General features: G+C 43.4%; 1 protein-coding gene across 1 annotated transcript in view; it reads left to right on the plus strand.

The window, feature by feature from the left end:
- LOC137320960 (aminopeptidase Q-like) overlaps window positions 1-22,280 on the plus strand; it is a 118,764-nt gene that overhangs the window by 17,854 nt on the left and 78,630 nt on the right. Inside the window, exons 3-5 of the mRNA XM_067982990.1 lie at window positions 9,728-9,864; window positions 10,368-10,494; window positions 12,225-12,379. Of these exons, the coding sequence (XP_067839091.1) occupies window positions 9,728-9,864; window positions 10,368-10,494; window positions 12,225-12,379 (419 nt within the window). The remainder of the gene's footprint in view (window positions 1-9,727; window positions 9,865-10,367; window positions 10,495-12,224; window positions 12,380-22,280) is intronic.

A 22,280-nucleotide genomic window follows, 5' to 3' on the forward strand; every position in this document is an offset into this window, starting at 1 on the left:
ATGTGAAGAGAATTTCTGTTTCATTAATGTCTGATTTTGGCTTAAAATGAGAAAGTACTCATACAATCATGGAAATACTTTTGTGAGGCCCTGCAATGGATGGAAAATCGTGGATGGCAGACTAGTGATTTTCTGATCCACAATTCTGCATGTGAGGCTCCACATGCAAAGTCTGCCCTTGCATGCCACATGTTTTTTGTTGCATATGAATTTAAAATATTTGTTATTAGAGGAGATTTTCTAATTAGCTATGGCATTGTACAGGTGCCGATGAGATTGGATAATTGGATGGGCTGGCCTTAGACATACTATACACCTTATCCTTCTGGCTGGGATTTCCTGGCCAGCTGCAATTTGTGTGCTAGATGCCAGCACATATTTCATGCTGTATCCTTCTTCGGCTTCATTAATTCCAGAACTAATGCCAAAACATTTAAATAACTACCTAGTACAATTTCCCAGTTTTTGCATCAGGATTGCACTTTATAACCTTCCAGACTCAACATTGATTTCAATAACTTCAGATCGTAACCACTGCTCCCATTTTTTCAGACACCAGGTGCTGGTAATGGTTCTGCTGTTGCCATTTACATCTCCTCTAGACCCATCTTTTGTTCCTTTACATGTCCCATTACCACCTTCCTTGCCTTGCACCATCTTCCCTTTTGACATTTAATCACTCCTGCCTTCCACCCTATCACAGACCTTCCCTTTTGTTCATTCCTCTCCTTCCCTTCTCCCCCATCCCCCACCTTTCCCTGGCTCTGTAATTGCTTAAAAGCGGTTAAATCTTTACTTCTTCCAATTCTGACGAAAGGTCATTGACCTGAAATATTGGGGGTGATTTTAAACCCCAAGAATGGGTGGGTTGGGGGCGAGTGGGAGTTGAAAATCGTTTTTTTTTGGGTCTCAACCGCAAAGTTTTCGGACTTTGCATTCCCAGTGAGAAGCCTGTACTTTTACGCGCGACATTAGACCCGGAAATAAAGCAGGGTTGCGGACACGACCCATTTTGAATGGATGCAAGGGAATTCCTCCTTTATCCCTCTCCTCCTATCCCTCCCCTATTCCCCCCAGCATCCCATCCTCACTCCCAGCGTGAATCCAAAGTTGGTTTCTGAGTTCAGTGCCGTTGAATTTTTAAAAGCGTTTACGGTGCTGTATTCTATAGCGATATGCACCCTTTCAAAAATAAATTGCTGGAACCCAACTTAGTTCTGGGAAGTAAATGAAGAAGAGGAGGACCTTGGACAGGTGAAGGATGGATGGCAAATCATTGCCAGCAGGATGGGGGGAGAGGTGTACTTCGCCATTGGTCAGAACATTGAATACAGGAGTTGGGATGTCTTGTTGAAGTTGTACAAGACATTAGTAAGGCCACACTTGGAATACTGTGTACAGTTCTGGTCACCCTATTATAGAAAGGATATTATTAAACTAGAAAGAGTGCAGAAAAGATTTACTAGGATGCTACCGGGACTTGATGGTTTGACTTATAGGGAGAGGTTGGATAGACTGAGACTTTTTTCCCTGGAGAGTAGGAGGTTAAGGGGTGATCTTATAGAAGTCTATAAAATAATGAGGGGCATAGATAAGGTAGATAGTCAAAATCTTTTCCCAAAGGTAGGGGAGTCTATAACGAGGGGGCATAGATTTAAGGTGAGCGGGGAGAGATACAAAAGGGTCCAGAGGGGCAATTTTTTCACTCAAAGGGTGGTGAGTGTCTGGAACGAGCTGCCAGAGGCAGTAGTAGAGGCGGGTACAATTTTGTCTTTTAAAAAGCATTTGGACAGTTACATGGGTAAGATGGGTATAGAGGGATATGGGCCAAGTGCAGGCAATTGGGACTAGCTTAGTGGTATAAACTGGGCGACATGGACCTGTTGGGCCGAAGGGCCTGTTTCCATGTTGTAAACTTCTATGATTCTATGATTCTATTAGATGGACTGCCAACATGAAGCTGAGGACTGAGTGTGAAGTCGGATAGAATGAGTGGATGGGCCAGCATTGGAAGTGGGTGAGGCAAGCAGCCTAAGGCACCAGCAGTGACCTGAGATGGTCAAGGATGCCATCAGAGGCCTAAGAAGAAAGCATCAGCCGGGGCAAGAGGTGAAAGGGTGCAGGAGACGGGCGGGTCAAATAATCTAACGAAATAAATTATCTTAATTATCCGTAACTTAAAATAAAATAATAAAGTTTTAAGATAAATAAATAATGTATATGTATTCCCTTAGTTTGTTAACAGGACATCAGAAAGCACTTGAACTAACATTAGTGTGTAGAAAGACACTTTGGCCACACATTTACACATGTTTTGCAGCGAGTTTCGGGAGTAAAGAAAGAACTTATATTTCTATGGAGCCTTTCACGGCCTAAAGACGTCCCAATGTGCATTGCAGCCAATGAAGTGTTTTTGAAGTGTTGTCACTGTTGTAATGTAGCAAATGCGGCAGCCAATTTGTGCACAGCAAGATCCCACAAACAGCAATGTGATAATGACCAGATAATCTGTTTTTAGTGATGTTGGTTAAGGGATAACTATTGATCAGGACACCAGTGAGAACTTTCCTGCTCTTTTTCGAATAGCGCCATGGGATCTTTCCCATCCACCTGAGAGGGCAGATGGGGCCTTGATTTAATGTCTCATCCGAAAGATGAATTCCAAACACAATATTCCAAATAGAGTATTTCGTAGTTGAAGTGGTACAAGATGAAAGAAGGCAGGCCAGGAAGATTGGTACGCTGTCATGCCTGCCATTATATCACCAACCATTATCACAGTTACTGCCAATAACCATGGACAACTGCCTCTACAACCTTCAGCAGGGAACCAGCTTCAGAGCTTTACCATCTGCTGCAAAGGCACCTGCATCCAACCTAGAACAGAGACACAGCAATGCAAATGGCAGGCACACGACTACGTCATCTAATGTGTTGGCCACACATGTATCAGAAAAGTGACTGATTTATTGTTCACGCGTTGCCAGCACTTTTTATCTCCTTTCTCACTGAAGAGCATCAGGAACATGACATGGCTGCCCAATTTCATCACATTGCAGCAAATACAGAGGGTCATTGTTGTCTGCCATGTAGATATCCTGACCAGGAGGTTCCTGCTCCCCCTCTGCCACCACCACTTGCTCCATCACATCTACATTCTGAGGGGACTGGTGTCACTTCTTCAAGCTAACTAACTGCATCATCAGAGCTATTTGTAACTGTGATTATTCTTGCACTATTGCATTGTGCTGTCCTGTTCTGGCCCACAGGCAGTGCTACCAGGATGCTCTTCCCAGTGTTTAATGATAGAAACGGAACAAATGTTGGAATGATATCCTCTCGACACACCTTCAAATACAGCTTGTATTATAACGTAATGGTTGGGACTTTCCTCAGAGCTGCTGCCGCTGTAACTTTACAGGAAACCCTATTCCCACCACATTCCTGGTAAAGTTACGGTACAGAGCGGCAGCACCTCCAAGGAAATTCTGAGCCAGTGTGCGTGAAAAGTCATGGAAATATAATAGAGCAAGGTCTAAAAATATGTTAATGGGGAAAAGATAAATAAACAAAATTAAAAAGAATTTAAAAATGGAGGAGGTCAAACAAAGTAACAAGTGAGCTGTTTACGATGTCACTACGTGTAGCACCCAGAGCAATTCTTCTCCCTATGAGGTATAATATTCTCTTAGGGGTTGAATATCTGCAGGATTTCCCTCAATCCTCCACGTCACATGGCCGAAGACCTGTGGAAGCCCCAGAGAGACAACATAAACGCTTAGACTATTTCTCTGGAGTTTCTGGATATCTTCCGACAAAATTATGGTGGACGATGGGGCGAACTGCTACTGAAATTCAACTCCTTCGTGCATTTACTGTGAGCTAAATAAAAGTTTATTTCTCTCCCTTTTTAGCGCACTCACAGAAACACACAAGTTTACTCAGTAGGGTTGATTTTCCCAGTATGCACTGACACCGGAGAGTCTCACAGCCAGTAATGGGTACTGTAGAAATCAGCCCAGTGTGCGGTTTAGAATATGAACATGTTACAACTAACATACAACTGAGAAGCAAATCAAAATGTAACTACAATGTGTTGAGGCAAATGTTCACTTCACCAATAGACATGTGAACACTAAATAATGCTCAGTACATCAACCTCACTATCCAATGTGTAAATCGGAGTGATGATGGAAGGAGTAAGATACAGAAGGGTCTCCGTCACTGAAGAGGTCCTTCAGTAGACAGGCATCAGAGAAAAGTGAAATGTCCTCTCAGTTCAGAATGGCAAGTTATAAATCAGAAAAAGGTCCAGCAGAGGTGGGAGAAATTCATTCAGGAATTAATGTGGTATTCACCGCACACCACATCTGAAATGATCTGCAGAAGAAGATGCCCAATTTGAAGAAAGGTGCCAAAGTAAGCAATGCAATTATTGCTAATTTTCTTTTACTACTATATATGGGTCTGACGGTCAGTTATCTTACATTCCTATGAATGGGCATGGCTAATTATAGCAGCTGATAAAGATTGTTCAATAATATTCTTATGCACATATGACATGGAAATCTTAGAGTACAGTACCTCACTTTGCTTTTCTAAAGTACTTGACATTTTATTCTACTGAGCAATATGAAGCCAATTGTATTGATGTGCTATCCAGGCTGGGAGAAATGCCCATCAGCAGCACATATTAGGAATCATGGACACTCTCCCTGTGATTTTCTGTCCATTAGTTTGAATTATTTAAAATTCCAGCCATTTAAAATTGATGGACATAAAATCACAGAGTGTGTGTCAGTGACTTCTTGATCTGTGCTTCCAGTGAGTGAGGCTCTCTGCCCAGATTACGCATTTGTCATCCTGTCTATACATTGATCAATGTACACACTGTTGTGAGGCCTTGCCCAGTCTCAGCAAAATATCTTCTCATGTAATGCAACCTGATCTTTCACTACAGAAGACAACAGCCTTCAGGAGCTGCCAGCAGGACAATGGTGGTTGCCTAGGGCATCTCAATTCCTTGCCTGCTATGAGGAGGCTATAAATGGAGATGATAAGCTGTGAGGTCCTGCAAGGCCTGGGAGATGCTGAATCTTATGGAAACAACAATTCTCCTGGTTTATGCAAAGATAATTATATACATTCACTGTGCGAAAGGTTTTGACTCTCATCAGCTTAAAGTAGTGTTTGTGTTTCTGCACAAATTATAGCGTCTACAATCATTACAACAATAATATGCAGAACAATGCATATTTGCTCACCCTGAGACATCTTCTTCTTTACAGAAATACTAGAAACCTTGTAAAATCAACCTGGTCCCTCAGCAACATCACAATCACCACAGCACTCTGCATTACTCACCTAACTTGAAGCAAACACCAGATACTTCAGAGGGGTTTAGTGAGTTTGAGGAAGGAACGTAGGCTGAGTTACTGATGATGGATGAAGAAGGGAACCTGGAAGACACAGCTGGCTACTGCTGAACAGAGGTCCAACATGGCTACAGGACCTGTAGGTTGCTTTGTGACTCAGACCTCATGGGACCACTGATAAATGACTTGTGTCATTGCAGAGATGATGTAAGCTGGTCTAGATAGGATTGCAGATTCTATTAGTCAGTTTGGGTAGCATTATATAGCAAGAGTTGCTGGCTCTGCAGACCAGAATGCAGCATCAGCAGCATCTTGAGGTAGGGGAGACCTCATGAGGCAAAAACACATTCTTGGGTTAGCAGGGAGTGACAAGCAATCTCCTCCAGGGATCAGTGCTGGGACGCCTTTTCGTTCCAAATAAAAGATGTGCATTTGGGAGTATGAGAGAATATTCAAGTTCACTGATAATACTGAACTATAGTGAACTGTGTAAAACAGTGTGTGTGGATTGATTGAAGATGAAGTTCAACATAACAGTGACAAAAATGCTTCATTCTTGTCCAAGATTGAACTTGATATTGGATTGATTAATTCTGTCGTGGTGCATAAGGAGTTAAAAATAGTTTAATTCTGAGATTCTGCCCCAATTTAACTCAGTACATTGTTGTGATGATTAGTTAGTAGATCTTTAAGAAGTTTGCTTGAGGAAGGAACTGAGCTAATCAATTCAAAGACAAACATGCTGTATGATTTGTTAAAATAAGTTTCTCACTGGTAACTTTTTGAAATGAACAGACGGTTATTTAAATTCACAAAGCACCAGTTACTGTTTCAGGGTTACTTATGAGTCTGCCTTTTTTCAAATCAATGAACTTTATCTGGAGTCTTCAAGGAGAGAGTGTCTGACGAGTACCCCTGAAGAGAATAAGCCAGAAAATATCCATAGTTGACAGGGAAAAGATTAAAAAGAAACAACTATGCAAAAAAGTAATACAAGGCATAGCTTTAGCAGTAAAGATTTGAAAATGTATTTTCTATATCATATTGTAATAAGTACTCTAAATATAAATGTTATGCCTCTGCTTAACCGTTATCCAAAATAATCTAATAATATAAGGTTTCCTGTTTATTATCTGGGTGCTATGAATTTTACCTGGATGTCAGTTTAAGTAAAATAATCCTGAGGAGGTAGGGAATAAGGGCTCACCTATGAAAGTAGCTTGAAATACAGAACCCCAAAAAGTATAGAGAGAAAGGATAAAACATCACAAAAACATAACAAAATGTGAGGTAGTACACTTTGGATGGAAGAATGTCAGATGGGAATGAAAGTCCGAACTATTCGATCCTGGCAAAGATAGAGTTCAGCTGGGCCAGTGAACAGGTGCGCCTGCACCTATAGCTCAGGGGGTGGACTGTGCTGAATGTTGCAATATAGCTTCCGCCACCTATTTTGGGCTAATACTCGCCTTCCATTAAAACACATGCTAGCTTCATGCGGGGATATTGCTAACTACGTCAATGCAACCATCCAATTACTGTGTACCTTGCTCAAAATGAGAAAGAAGTATTCTGGTATCAGGACCAATGTGAAAGTAATTGTACTTCTCAGTTTTGTTGGCATTTCTTGTGGGCCCCATCAACCATGACACAAACTTAAGTTGAGAATTTTTGCACCCTCTGGGAGGTACATTTCGAGCATTGTGCACAATTGTGCTCCTTGTGCACACTGTCTATTGCTTTGAGCCTAAACTGCATGACACACTTATTTTGAAGATGGAGGTGGCAGACAAGGAACAACAAACAGATGTTGAGGTATCCAAGTCCTCTGTTGTTAGCAGCTTCCTCAATAGAACCAGTAACCATGGTTGCAGAGGATAGTCCTTGTCTCCTGAGAGCCATCTCTAGTGTTTCTTTCCCTTCAAATAGTACAAACACCATGGAATGCTGCATAATAAAGTGCATAGTGATATATCTATGGTCAGAAACCACCTGAACATTAATTAAGTGCAACCCCTTTCTCTTCTTGAAACCATTAGGTTGATATAAAGAGCATTGATGCCCAAATGAGTTCCATATGCGACTCCTTCGACTCAAGTGAACCCTGTCACCTAAAGAAAGCTCTGCACCCTGTCCAACCGATGCTTCCATCCACAGGAAGAGTAATGAAGGTGTTGTCTCTTGCAAACATGGCGGTTGTCACTTCCCTGATGCAAGTACTGTGATGGACGTCTCCTGGGTGGCTTAGAAGGATATGGTGGCATGAAAGGTTCCTGATGTGGAAACCTTTACTCCTATGGGAAGAGCCAGTCCTGATCTAGATGTTCTGTGCAGGTTATTGTGTAGCAGCCTAACTTGTGAAGTGGAGTTGGTGAAATGAGGACACCTTTGACACGTCCATGTACAGGTTCCAGGACAGTGATAGATGTGAGAGAAAAAAATGCTGCATTTGTTGCTTATCATAAACTACTCTTCTTCGTTTCAATTGTGCAGCTTGCTTGGAACCCTTAAAGGGATATCTTTGTAAAGTGTCACATCAAAACCAGTGACAATCAAAAATAATATTAAAACAATGGAATCAAAAAATGTACCAAAGCTCATAAATGGAGGATTACCCAGGAGAACCAAATAATGCATCAAACAAAATCATCCAACGGAATATAGACCTATAGCCACAGCAACCCCCACAACCACCCCCCACCCCGCCATCCTCGCTCTCCACTCCCCCACGTTTCAATGGACGAGCTCCTAAGGACTCCTGTAAGCTCAGTTTTTATGGGTGAAGCTCGCACTGTTGGTGGAGCCGCGGCAAAATTCATAAAACTCAGACTTTTTATAAAGGAATCTGCATATCTTAATGAGGTCCCACATGCTGGGAGTGTGATTTTGTTACTCAGCCTTAAATCATAAGATCGGGTGCCTTGTGAATCGGATGTTCAAGGTTTGGCAGCCGATATTCTGACCTGTGTCCATTCCATGTGAGGCCCCCTGGATCTCAAAAAGTATAAACGGGTTGGGATGATAAACAAAGATCTTCGTGTCCAGGTGTATAAAATGATTAAATCTAGTGCATACATTGCAAGAAGTGATTTAAAAGTCTAATGAATCATTATGCTTCATCAGAAGATGTACAGAGTATAAAAGCAAGGATGTAATTCAGAGCTCTAGTTTGGAGCATGGTTTTCAGTTTTTGGCCTCCCATCTTAGGAATGGTTCTGGTCCAGTGATGATTCACCAGGATGATACCGGGAATGATATCACTTCGCTATGATGTGAGACCCGATAAACCCACTTTATTCCTCAGAGATGAAGAGGCCAAGAGGTGAATTGATTGAGGTATTTAAAATAATGAAAGGATTTAACAAGATGGTTGGGGAATGACTCTTTCCTTTAGTTGGAGATTCCAGAACAAAGGGACATAATAATAAAATTAGAGTTAAGGTGATTAAAAGTGAATCCAGGATAAAAATCTTCTCATGAAGGGTTGTGAGAATGTACAATGCACTGCTCCAGGAGTCCATAGATACAGAATTACTCAATGTTATGAATATGGAGAAATTGCAGGGAATTGTGATTAAAAAATTAAAGAGCTACCATGGTTAACAAAATGGAAGAGCAGGTTCAATGGGTTGAATGGCCTACTCCTCCCTTCAGGCATACAATGTGTGAGCACAATCAGAGCATCTCCACTGATGACATTGAGGCTTTGACAGCTATAAATCCAAGATGCAATAAAGACCAGTTCTGTAGAACTTCAAAACATATGTGACACAACCATGGATGAAGGATTCTGAAATCTCAGCAGAGATCACTGGCCACCATCAGGATTGGGATTCCTACAGCAGCATGCCTGCAGAAGTAGAAGAACAGAGGATGCACCATCGTACTAATAGCTCCATCAGAGAAAGTGACAGGAGGACCATTCCAAAGCCTATTGCTGGCACACTGCAGAATCTTCTGGTTTTGGAACACAGTAGAGGAAGAGGATAAAGTACCAGAGATAAAAGGAAAACTGAAAATAACTAGATTCAATGTAAGTAAAAAATGGTAATGGAGAAAATAATGAGACTGAAGATTGACAAATCTCCAGGACTCGATGGGTTCCAACTCAGCTATCATTGTGTTAATGGTCCATTTATTACCAGTGCATTTCTGCTTTGGATTAAGCAACAACAAATTCTTTCAGAACATCAGAAGACCCAGGTTTCCATCACACCTGCTGCAAATTCAGGCGTTTCTTTGAAGCAAATCTCTCTGTCTGAGTAGTAACAGATGAGTTTGTTTAATGCCAGCACTTTTACCACTGCAAAAGCAATAGGAAATTACTTCATTTGAATGTTTTGAATTTTTAGATGTTTCTGAAAGACTGGAAGAGGATGGTACATGGAAAGTTACCACATTTAACACCACTGTGAAGATGTCTACCTATCTAACTGCTTTTGCTGTCTGTGACTATGATTACATTAACACAACTTACAATGGCATAGAGGTAATTATCAATGATCTTAATATTTATTATTATTTCTATGAGTGTTATGTGTATTTTTTTCCTTTGGAAATTTCAAAATAAATTTACCTCTACTAAGGTAAGCAAGTCATACTCAACTCAAGTTGAAAATAAATTGGATTCATGGAAAGACATGTTTATGAACTGGATCAGCAGCATTTTGAAGCCACTTTGAAAATGAACGAATGAATGAACGAAAGAAAGAAAGTACGATAGAAAGATTTGGATTTATATCACGTCTTTCGCGAACTCAGGACATTGCAAATTGCTTTAGAGCCAATTTTGAAGTGTAATCACTGTTGTAATGTAGGAAATGTGAGAAATATGAATTGAAATACAGTTACTGGAGATAACAAATCAATCAGTGAGGACACAGAATTACATAAACTGTACAGAGGAGACATTGCTGAATTTTAATATGAAATCAAAATTTTAATTAAAGATTACTTATAAATACTGTACTTTAAATTCAAATACTTCTTCAGATTCGTGTTTGGGCAGATAAAGAAGCCATATCGAATGGTGAAGCTGAATTTGCGTTAAACATAACAGGCCCAATACTCACATGTTTTGAAGAGTATTATAATGTGAGTTACCCCCTCCCCAAAGTAGGTAAGTCACTTATTTGTATACTCTCATCTTATAGTTCTCAATATGGTCAAATGCAGCATAACCTAAAATGCCTTTATTTTATATATATGTAAAACTTACAAAGCATTTGGAAAATGCAATTTAGAATCACAATTACTTCACTATTGCAGGGTTCAGTGTAAGGCCAGCGTGAGGCCTGGGCCTTTTTAACTCTCGAGTCTCATTTAAATGAGTCAATCCTGACTCCTGCTCAAAGCCAGCGGGGATGACATGAAGGTCGTGGGAGGGAGCAGAATTTCAGGCAGCAGCTTTCACAGGTGGCTCTAGGACTGTGTGTAATTCACGCGATTCTCTATTAAATATGCAGTGGGGTCCAAATTATGTCAGCAGGCCCCATCTTTTCATTGTTAATAAGGCAACTGCTAACTGCAGCGGGCACTTTCCCAGCTCCCTGAATTGGTGGGATTAAAACGGCAGCGGGTAGCACTCGACTATCATTTTCATCCCTGTTGGCACCGTTCATGGTGAGCGACCAGGGTGATTTATCATAAGTTGTGAGTTCAAATCTTATTGTAGCAAGTTGTAAAATTGAATTCAATAAATCGAGTAATTTGTGGGCTAGTACCAGAAAATGAAAATGAAAACTGCTGGATAGTCGTAAAAACCTAATTGGTTCACTTTTGTCCTTCAGGGAAGGGACCTGCCACCCCTACCCAGTCTGGCCTACAGTGTGACTCCAGTCCCACATAATGAATTTGGGGTCATTTTGACTTAGCGCGATAATGTAAAACAGACGATAACGAATCGGCCGCCCGTTTTACATCTTTCTCGATTTTCATTGCCATTGAAGTCAATGGAAATAAAAATTCTAAGCGGTGTATAACAGGCGGCCGATTCTCTGTCACTCTGTTCCTTCTCGTTTTACGCTATCGCCTAAAATGCCTGTTCTGCCATTCAATTATATTATGGCTGATCTGTCTCTTAACTCTATCTAACCGCCTTGGTTCCGTAACCCTTAATACCTTTGCCTAACAAAAATCTATCAATCTGAGTTTTGAAATTTTCAATCGATCTAGCCTCAACAGCTTTTTGGGGAGGGAGTTCCAGATTTCCACAATCCATTGTGTGAAGAAGTGCTTCCTGACATCACCCCTAAATGACCGAACTCTAATATTAATGTTACTTTCCCTTGTTCTGGACTCCCTCATCAGAGGAAATAGTTTCTCTCTATCTACCCTATCATTCCTTTAATCATCTTAAACACTTCAATTAGAGCACCCCTTAATCTTCTATACTCATTGTTTGACTATACTACTTGTTTGAAGATATTGGCCTAGAAATTGGTTTGTCGGTGCAAACTGGACGCAGAAAATAATCCATACACCGGAACAGGTAGGCTAGAGGCGCACCCAATATTGGGCCTCGGGCCTCACTTGAATAAGACCGGTGAGCTGCGGAAGCATGCTGGGCATCCCCAGGCAGCTTGCCAGGGAATCGGTTTATGCAAATGGCCTAATGCCTGTTTCAGGTGTGGGCCAAGGACCCCTCTTTTTCTGCCTTTACCAAAATGCCGGGCAGTGCACTTCCAGCGGGAAAGTGCACCACACATTTCCTACCAAATTGGAAGCTTTGGCGCCACATTTACACCTGGAACTTGGGAGCAGCATCAATCAATTTCTAGGCCATTGTGCGCTATAACTTATTGCATGACTTTGCATTGCAACTGACTCATTATGTTCTTATCTTTTTAGATATAATAGCATTGCCTGAATTTATACCAGCTGCGATGGAAAACTGGGGTTTGCTGATGTTCAGGAAGGGTTCACTGTTGTATAATCCGAAGAAGAAATATACTAGTGATAAATTATACATATCCATTACAATTGCACATGAACTGGCACACCAGGCACGTTTGCACAATATTTTCACAAATTAGACATTTGTTATAATAATTTCTGTTGGGAGTAAGAGGTAGTGGACTGTTCTGGGCACACTGCCACATTTTATGTTTTGTGATGGTGATGGTTTTAAAATTGTTGTGTGAGCCAGGCCATTACAATGACTAAATATGGAACACACCAATATCGCATTCCTGCTTCCTGATGAAACATGCTTCTTAACTTTTGAAATAACGCTCTCTGCACCACACTGCCTGCGCTTTTAGACCTGTTAGTCTAACATCTGTTGTGGGGAAGTTATTTGAATCTTTAATTAAGGACAAAGTGTCTGAGCACTCAGAGAAATTTGAACTGATTAGAGAGAGCCAACATGAATTTGTAAAAGGTAGGTCGTGTCTAATGAACCGAAATGAATTTTTTAGAAACATAGAAACATAGAAAATAGGAGCAAGAGTAGGCCATTCAGCCCTTCGGGCCTGCTCCGCCATTCAAAATGATCATGGCTGATCGTCTAACTCAGTACCCTGTTCCTGCTTTTTCCCCATATACCTTTAGCATTAAGAAATATATCTATCTCCTTCTTGAATACATTGAATGAATTGGCCTCCACTGCCTTCTGTGGTAGAGAATTCCACAGGTTCACCACCCTCTGAGTGAAGAAATTTCTCCTCATCTCGGTTCTAAATGGTATACCCCGTATCCTGAGACTGTGACCCCTGGTTCTGGACATCCTCCCTGCATCTAGTCTGTCCAGTCCTGTTAGAATTTTATATGTTTCGATCAGATCACCTCTCATTCTTCTAAACTCTAGTGAATATAGGCCTAGTCGACCCAATCTCTCCTCATACGTCAGTCCTGCCATCCCAGAAACCTTCGTTGCACTCCCTCCATGGCAAGGACATCCTTCCTCAGATAAGGAGACCAAAACTGCACACAATACTCCAGATGTGGTCTCACCAAGGCCCTGTACAACAACATGTAAGGAATCTTACAACACCAGGTTATAATCCAACAATTTTATTTTAAATTCACAAGCTTTCAGAGATTATCCCCTTCTTCAGGTGACAACAGCATCCCTGTTCCTGTACTCAATTCCTCTTGCAATGAACGCCAACATACCATTCGCCTTCCTGACTGCTTGCTGCACCTGAATGCTCGCTTTCAGCGACTGGTGTACAAGGACACCCAGGTCTCGTTGCACCTCCCCTTTTCCCAATCTATCACCATTCAGATAATAATCTGTCTTTCTGTTTTTACAACCAAAGTGGATAACATCACATTTATCCACATTATGCTGCATCTGCCATGTTCTTGCCCACTCACCCAACTTGTCTAAATCACATTGGAGCCTCTTTGCATCCTCCTCACAGCTCACATTCCACCCCAGCTTTGTGTCGTCTGCAAACTTGGAAATGTTACATTCAGTTCCCTCATCCAAATCATTGATATATATTGTGAATAGCTGGGGCCCAAGCATTGATCCCTGCGGTACCCAACTAGTCACTGCCTGCCACCCGGAAAAAGACACGTTTATTTCTACTCTCTGTGTCCTGTCTGTCAACCAATTCTCAATCTATGCCAGTATATTCCCCCCAATCCCATGCTTTAATTTTGCACACTAACCTCTTGTGTGGGACCTTATCAAAAGCCTTCTGAAAATCCAAGTACACCACATCCACTGGTTCTCCCCTATCTATTCTACTAGTTACATCCTCAAAAAACTCCAGTAGATTTGTTAAGCATGATTTCTCTTTCACAAGCCCATGCTGACTTTGTCCAATCCCATTAATGCCTTCCAAGTGTTCTGTTAGCACATCCTTTATAATAGACTCTAGCATTTTCCCCACTACTGATGTTAGGCTAACTGGTCTGTAATTCCCTGTTTTTTCTCTCCCTCCTTTTTTAAATAGTGGGGTTACATTTGCCATCCTCCAATCTGTAGGAACTGTTCCAGAGTCTATAGAATTTTGGAAGATGACCACCAATGCATCCACTATTTCCAGGGCCACTTCCTTTAGTACTCTGGGATGTAGATTATCAGGCCCTGGAGAATTGTCAGCCTTTAGCCCCATTAATTTCCCTAGAAACAATTTTTTACTAATACTGATTTCCTTCAGTTCCTCCCTCTCACTAGACCCTTGGTTCCCTAACATTTCCAGGAGGTTATTTGTGTCCTCCTTTGTGAAGACAGAACCAAAGTATTTGTTTAATTGTTCTGCCATTTCTTTGTTCCCCATTATAATTTCCCCCATTTCTGACTGTATTTTGAGGCAGATTAGTGATTATGGGTATGTATTCGACTTGGAAGGAAGTGACTATTGGTGTCCCACAAGGATCTGTGCTGGGGCCTTGATTATTCACTATATTTATTAATGACTTAGATAACATAATAGGGAGCCATTTATCCAAGTTTGTCGATGACGCAAAGATAGGTGGCATAGTAAGTAGTGTGGATGGGAGCATAAAATTACGAAAAGACATTGATAGATTAAGTTAGTGGGCAAAACTGTGGCAGATAGATTTTAACACAGCTAAGTGTGAGGTTATCCATTTTGGATGAAAAAAGAATAGATCAGATTATGTATGAAAAGGTGAAAAGCTAGGCACAGTGGACGTCCAAGGAGATTTAAGGGTCCATGTGCACTAAAATGTCATGGTCAGGTACAAAAAATAATCAAAAAAGCTAATGGAATGTTAGCCTTTATATCTAGAGAGCTAGAATACAAAGGGGGAAAAGTTTTGCTACAGCTATACAAAGCCCTGCTTAGACCACATCTGGAATACTGTGTACAGTTCTGGGCACCGCACCTTAGAGAGGATATATTGGCCTTGGAAGGTGTGCAGCGCAGATTCACCGAAATGTTACCAGGGCTCCAAGTGTTAAATTATGAGAAGAAATTACACAAACTAGGCTTGTATTTCCTGGAATATAGAAGGTTAAAGGATGATTTGGTTGATATTTTTAGGATTTTGAAAGGAGTTGATAGTGTAGATGGAGAGAAACTTTTTCCGCTGGTGGGGGAGTCTAGGACAAGGGGACAAAACCTTAAAATCAGAGCCAGGCCATTCAGGAAAGAAGTTAGGAAACAATTCTTCACACAAAGGGTGGTAGAAGTGTGAAACTCCCTCCAACAAAAAGCAAGAGATGCTAGCTCAATTAATATTTTAAAATCTTAATCAATAGATTTTTGCTGGCCAAGGGTATTAAGGGATACGGAGCTAAGGCGGTTAAATAGAGTTAGAGTACAGGTGAGCCATGATCTCATTGAATGGCAGAACAGGCTCGAGGGGCTGAATGGCCTGCTACTGTTCTATGTTACTATGTTCCATTAAGTTGCTGCAGGCTTTTAAATCCTGTTGCAGCCCACCGATTTCCCACAATGGACAAGCTTCCAAACTCAAACGTTTTCCATGCCAGGAGCTTGCCGAGATTATCGCTGAGATTATGAGGAGAGATTAAGTAGAATGGGCCAATAGGGCTCGATGTTAGCAGGGCTGCGGGTTCGCGGCGGGGGGGCTATTGGGCGTGTGGGTAACGCGCCTGGTGAAATCAGTCTGCCCCCCGCGCGATCGCAGCCTAATTGGATCCACTTGCCTTGTCTTCCGGGTTCCCCACTGCTGATCTGCGCGTCGGGCGGGCTGCGCATGCGCAGTAAGATCTGTCAGCTGGAGGAGCTCTATTTAAAGGGGCAGTCCTCCACTGACAGATGCTGCAACAAATAGAAAAAATTACAGCATGGAGCAGCCCAGGGGGAAGGCTGCTCCCAGTTTAATGATGCCTCACTCCAGGTATCATTAGATGGGGTGAGGAGGAGGGGGAGGACAGAGATATTCCCCCCGGCGGGCGGGAGGAAGCGGCCTGCCTCTGCCACCAGGAAGGCCTGGCTCGAGGTGGCAGAGCAGGTCACCTGCACCACCAACATATCGCCCACCTGCATACAGTGCAGGAGGCGCTCCAATTACCTCAGTAGGTCAGCCAAAGTGAGTACACTTACTCATTCCCCTACACTCTATCTGCCACATCACCGCCCCCACCCCACATCTCCTTCTGCACTGCCAACACTACTCTGTCACATCACCCCTCATACCCACTCAAACCTCATCCTCATCTTACCTGCACTTACTCACCTCGCCAGTACTCATCCCGCCACTACCACTCAACCCAATCCTCATACAATCTCATGGCTCTATCTCATACTCACCCTCTCGTGCATCTCTTTCACAGTCAGCCTAACTCAACCTGCCACTACCTGTGCTGCAGCCACAGGGCATGCATCACATATGTGCAGTAGGCAGCGTAAGGCAAACATGTCGTGAGCATGAAGGGGATGCACAAGAGTGTTTGAGGGTTTGTCATGGTTTTTACTTATATTGAATTTCTGACCAACTCACATTACATATTATATTGGCACCACTACTGCCACGTCTTTGCAAATCTTGTCTGGTTTGTGCAATAATGCCCTTTCCTGAGGATCACAATGAAGACCCACAACTGATGCCACCCATTGTGTCACTGCAGAGTGGGTGTAGGTGTATTTGCAGGGCTCTTTTGTGCAGACGACTGAGAGACGTCGGCAATGTCCCCGGTGGCACCCTGGAAGGATGCGGAGGAGAAGTTGTTGAGGGCAGTGGTGACTTTGACAGCGACAAGTAAGAAGATGGTGCTCGGGCCAGCCGGGAGCAGCTCAGCGTGAAGGAGGCTGCAGATGTCCACGACTACATGTCGAGTGACTCTGAGCCTCCGTGTGCACTGCTGCTCAGAGAGGTCCAGGAAGCTGAGCCTCGGTCTGTGGACCCTGTGGCGAGGGTAGTGCCCTCTGCGACGCATCTCTCTCTGCGGTTGCCCTCCCTCCCCTGTACAGGTGGATGTGTCACAGCACTCTGTTGTGGAGCTCCACGTGTCAGAGGTGGACGGCGTGGACGGCGAGGCTGGTGAGGCTGGTGATGCTGTTCACCCTCCGAGGAGGTCATGACTGCAGCTACGGTGGCCCCCATCTGGAAGATGTACATCTGAGAGGGTCCGCAGGGTAGGTAAGTGTGTCCTCACACCGGTGTTGCGGTTCCAGGTCGGTGAATTTTCTTGTTAAGAGGAGGGTGGTGGAGGCCAAACTTTGTCCAATGTGACGGAGTGGCCTCCTGCGATGTTGAAGGGTCTCCCCCCCACACCTGTCAAAAGCACCTTTGCAGCTGCCAGAGGCTGCTGGCTGCAACACCTCCGTTTGAATTGGGAGTGTTTCCCCCAGTATGGGAAACAGTCTCAGTTCAGTGTAAAATCCCACCCCTCCGAATAAAACAGCTCAATCAGGTCTGTAAACGACCTGAACAAGCAACATAAATACTTTCAAGTGGCATCCCGTTGGCTTTAATTGCCTGCGGGATTCCCACATGCGGGGTCTGCGCGCGCACGCCGGCGCGTCAGTGGGGAACCCGGAAGTGGGCGGGTTGGAGCCGGGCTCCGAACCTGCTCCGGGATTCCCGGATTTTCGGAGCCACCCCGCCAGGAACGCACCTGATAGCGGGTGCTAAAATGATGCCCATAATCTCTGGAGTTTAGAAGAATGAGATGTGATCGTATTATAGATGCTGAGAGGTTGTTTCCCCTGACTGGCGAGCATAGAACGAGGAGGCATAGTTTTAGGATCAAGGGTTGGCCATTTCAGACTGAGACGAGGAAGAATTTCTTCACTCAGAGGGTTGTGAATCTTCAGAATTCTCTACCCCAGAGGGTACATTTTCTCTCTACATTTATCCTATCATATCTGATCATTATCTTAAAGGTATCTATCAGGTCACCCCTCAGCTTCCTCTTTTGTAGAGAAAAGAGCCCCAGCCTGTTCAGCCTTTCCTGATCAGCATATCCTCTCAGTTCAGGTATCATCCTTGTGAATCTTTTTTGACCCCTCACCAATGCCTCTATGTCCCTTCTATAATATGGAGACCAGAACTGTGCGCAATACTCGAAGACTTACACCTAATCGAAAAATCTAGGCTTACATATCGAAATTACTTATTATAGTTCAACATCAGTAACAATTTTAAATTGAGTCATTGAGTATAGAAAGATAGATTTTTGGACTCTAGGGGAATCAAGGGACATGGGGATCGGGCGGGAAAGTGGAATTGAGGCCAAAGATCAGCCATGATCTTATTGAATGGCGGAGCAGACTTGAGGGGCTGTTGGGCCTATTCCTGCTCCTATTTCTTATGTTCTTATTCTAATGATTTTGATTTAGCAAGGAGGGCAGTGTACTACAGGTTGGATTTACATTGAGTTACGTTGAAGCTACAGTGCAGAAACAGGCCATTCGGCCCAACTGGTCTACGCCAGCATTTATGCTCCACAAGAGCCTCCTCCCTCCCCACTTCACCGAACCCGATCAGCAAACCTTTCTATTTCTTGCTCTTTCATGTGCTTATCTAACTTTCCCTTAAATGCATCTATGCTATTTGCCTCAACTACTCCTTGTGGTAGCACGTTCCAAATTCTTACCACTCTTTGGGTACAGAAGTTTTTTCTGAATTCCCTATTGGATTTATTAGTGACTATTTTATATTTATGAGCTCTAGTTTTGGATTCCCCCACAAATGGAAACATTTTCTCTCTACATTTATCCTATCATATCTGATCATTATCTTAAAGGTATCTATCAGGTCACCCCTCAGCTTCCACTTTTGTAGAGAAAAGAGCCCCAGCCTGTTCAGCCTTTCCTGATAAGCATATCCTCTCAGTTCAGGTATCATCCTTGTGAATCTTTTTTGACCCCTCTCCAATGCCTCTATGTCCTTTCTATAATATGGAGACCAGAACTGTGCACAATACTCGAAGACTTGCACCTAATCGCAAAATCTAGGCTTACATATCGAAATTACTTATTATAGTTCAACATCAGTAACAATTTTAAATTGTCTCCTGCGAAGTTTCTCAATAACAGGTCTTAGTAAATGGACAATGTTCTTTCCAAATCTGCTGCACTAATAGGTGTCGAGATGTGTCTCTTGGCCATAATTGCAAGTTTTGGTAAAGATCCACATTGAGCTTCCCACGATTTAATAGTGCTGAGTTCAGCTGCCTTTATTTGGGAAATTTATCACCCCATTAAAAATCCAGAACATCTAAAAGTCTGGGAATACATTCATAATTCCTCCTGGAACTCAACTGGAACAGGGAAACAGTCAACCAAATATTCCATTGCTTCCATCCAGGAGCATCACAGAGTCTGTACTGCACAGACTGGTATCTTTGGCTAAATGCCATCGTTTGATTCCATAAATGGCAAGTACAGGTGGTGGGTCTTTGGGCTCTGGCACAGAAAAATGTTTCAATGTCCATCAATGTAATTTGATGATAATTTGAGCTGATGGCATTTTTCTTGAAAAGACAGGTTTTTAAAAATATAGTAAAAAAATTTCTGTCTTTTCCTAAATTATGAAAGTGGGGAAACCTGTACTGGTAGCTCAATGGTGCATTATGGATTTTCAAGTTCAGAGTCAGATTTTTTGAGTGAAAAATCAATGAATTCCACAAAAATGAATTGCACTGGCAATTATCCAATAATACATTACTTCTGACTGTGGGACTATCATTTGCACACAGGAGTTTAAATACAGGTTTAAACACATGGGAGGGCAGGAAATCAGCCAGCTTCCATGCTGAGATGGACAGTAGGCTGGGTCTGTTGGAGGGTGGGCCGGGGGTTGGGGGTAGGAAGCAAACTCGGAGGTAGGGTCCTCGAATGGGCCGGCAGTGGGCCAGAGATTTTTTATCGGCCCAGCAGGAGCACTCCTACTCTTCCTGGCCCAACAAAAATTAAAATTAAGAATTGCCTGGACTGTTTTCTGAGCAGCCTCCAGCAGTCCTTTGAAGGGCCACTGGTTAGGCCGCTCAGTGCCTGGTAAAAATAGGCAGTGTGTGTATGGCGCATGGTCCCATCATTTGTACCTGAAAATTGCATTCGGGGTTCTACAACCAACAGTGAACAACAATTTCCATATTTAAGCAGCCTTACACCTGTTTCAGGCAAGTAAGCTGTATGCCCATTAACAGGCCCACCTGAAAATTGCATCAGGCAGGCCTTGCTTCAATGGGGCAGCCGAGATCCCGCCCCGATTTTCAATTGTCGACTGCTCATTTCTCAGGCGAGAAGCAGGTAGCCGGCAGTTGAGAATCTGTATTTTTGTGTGTGTCTGTATGTGTGACAGAGAATGAGAAAAAATGACAGGATTAAAAAACCTGTTGTAGTTTTTATTTTGTGGCTTATAAATTTCAGAAAGTGTACTAAGCTGGGAGAAACAGAGAGAGACTGGGGACAGGGAGAGAAAGAGAGAGGGACGTGTGTGTGTGAGAGAAAATGGAGGTTAAATTAAACAGCCCCCGAATGCGGGCACGGGGGTCGCGCTGCACGATTAACCTTCGCCCAGTCGTTGAGATGCAGTGAGATTCGTGCTTCCTGGCCATTTATCTGATATCTGCGAGCAGCCAGGCCTGACATTGCGCTGTTTTTTAAAATTTGTTCATGGGATGTGGGCTTCGCTGGCGAGGCCGGCATTTATTGCCCATCCCTAATTGCCCTTGAGAAGATGATGGTGAGCTGCCTTCTTGAACCGCTGCAGTCCGTGTGGTGAAGGTTCTCCCACAATGCTGTTCGGAAGGGAGTTCCAGCATTTTGACCTAGCGACGTTGAAGGAACGACGATATATTTCCAAGTCGGGATGGTGTGTGACTTGGAGAGGAACGTTCAGGTGGTATTGTTCCCATGTACCTGCTGCTCTTGTCCTTCTAGGTGGTAGAGGTCGCGGGTTTGGGGTGCTATCGAAGAAGCCTTGGCGAGTTGCTGCAGTGCATCCTGTGGATGGTACACACTGCAGCCACAGTGCAACGTGGTGAAGGGAGTGAATGTTTAGGGTGGCGGATGGGGTGCCAATCAAGCGGGCTCCTTTGTCCTGGATGGTGTCGAGCTTCTTGAGTGTTGTTGGAGCTGCACTCATCCAGGCAAGTGAAGAGTATTCCATCACACTCCTGACTTGTTCCTTGTAGATGGTGGAAAGGCTTTGGGGAGTCAGGAGGTGAGTCACTCGCTGCAGAATATCCAGCCTCTGACCTGCTCTTGTAGCCACAGTATTTATATGGCTGGTCCAATTAAGTTTCTGGTCAATGGTGACCCCCAGGATGTTGATGGTGGGGGATTCGGTGATGGTAATGCCGTTGAATGTCAAGGGGAGGTGGTTAGTCTCTCTCTTGTTGGAGATGGTCATTGCCTGGCACTTGTCTGGCGCGAATGTTACTTGCCACTTATCAGCCCAAGCCCGGATGTTGTCCAGGTCTTGCTGCATGCGGGCACGGACTGCTACATTATCCGAGGGGTTGCGAATGAAACTGATCACTGTGCAATCATCAGCGAACATCCCCATTTCTGACCTTATGATGGAGGGAAGGTCATTGATGAAGCAGCTGACGATGGTTGGGCGTAGGACACTGCCTTGAGGAACTCCTGCTGCAATGTTCTGGGGCTGAGGTGATTGGCCTCCAACAAGCACTACCATCTTCCTTTGTACTAGGTATGACTCCAGTCATTGGAGAGTTTTCCCCCTGATTCCCGTTGACTTCAATTTTACTAGGGCTCCTTGGTGCCACACTCGGTCAAATGCTACCTTGATGTCAAGGGCAGTCACTCTCACCTCACCTCTGGAATTCAGCTCTTTTGTCCATGTTTGGACCAAGGCTGTAATAAGGTCTGGAGCCGAGTGGTCTTGGTGGAACCCAAACTGAGCATCGCTAAGCAGGTTATTGGTGAATAAGTGCCGCTTGATAGCACTGTTGACGACACCTTCCATCACTTTGCTGATGATTGAGAATAGACTGATGGGGCGGTAATTGGCCGGATTGGATTTGTCCTGCTTTTTGTGGACAGG

Source organism: Heptranchias perlo, chromosome 4 (genome assembly GCF_035084215.1).
Source record: "Heptranchias perlo isolate sHepPer1 chromosome 4, sHepPer1.hap1, whole genome shotgun sequence".
Taxonomy (NCBI): domain Eukaryota; kingdom Metazoa; phylum Chordata; class Chondrichthyes; order Hexanchiformes; family Hexanchidae; genus Heptranchias; species Heptranchias perlo.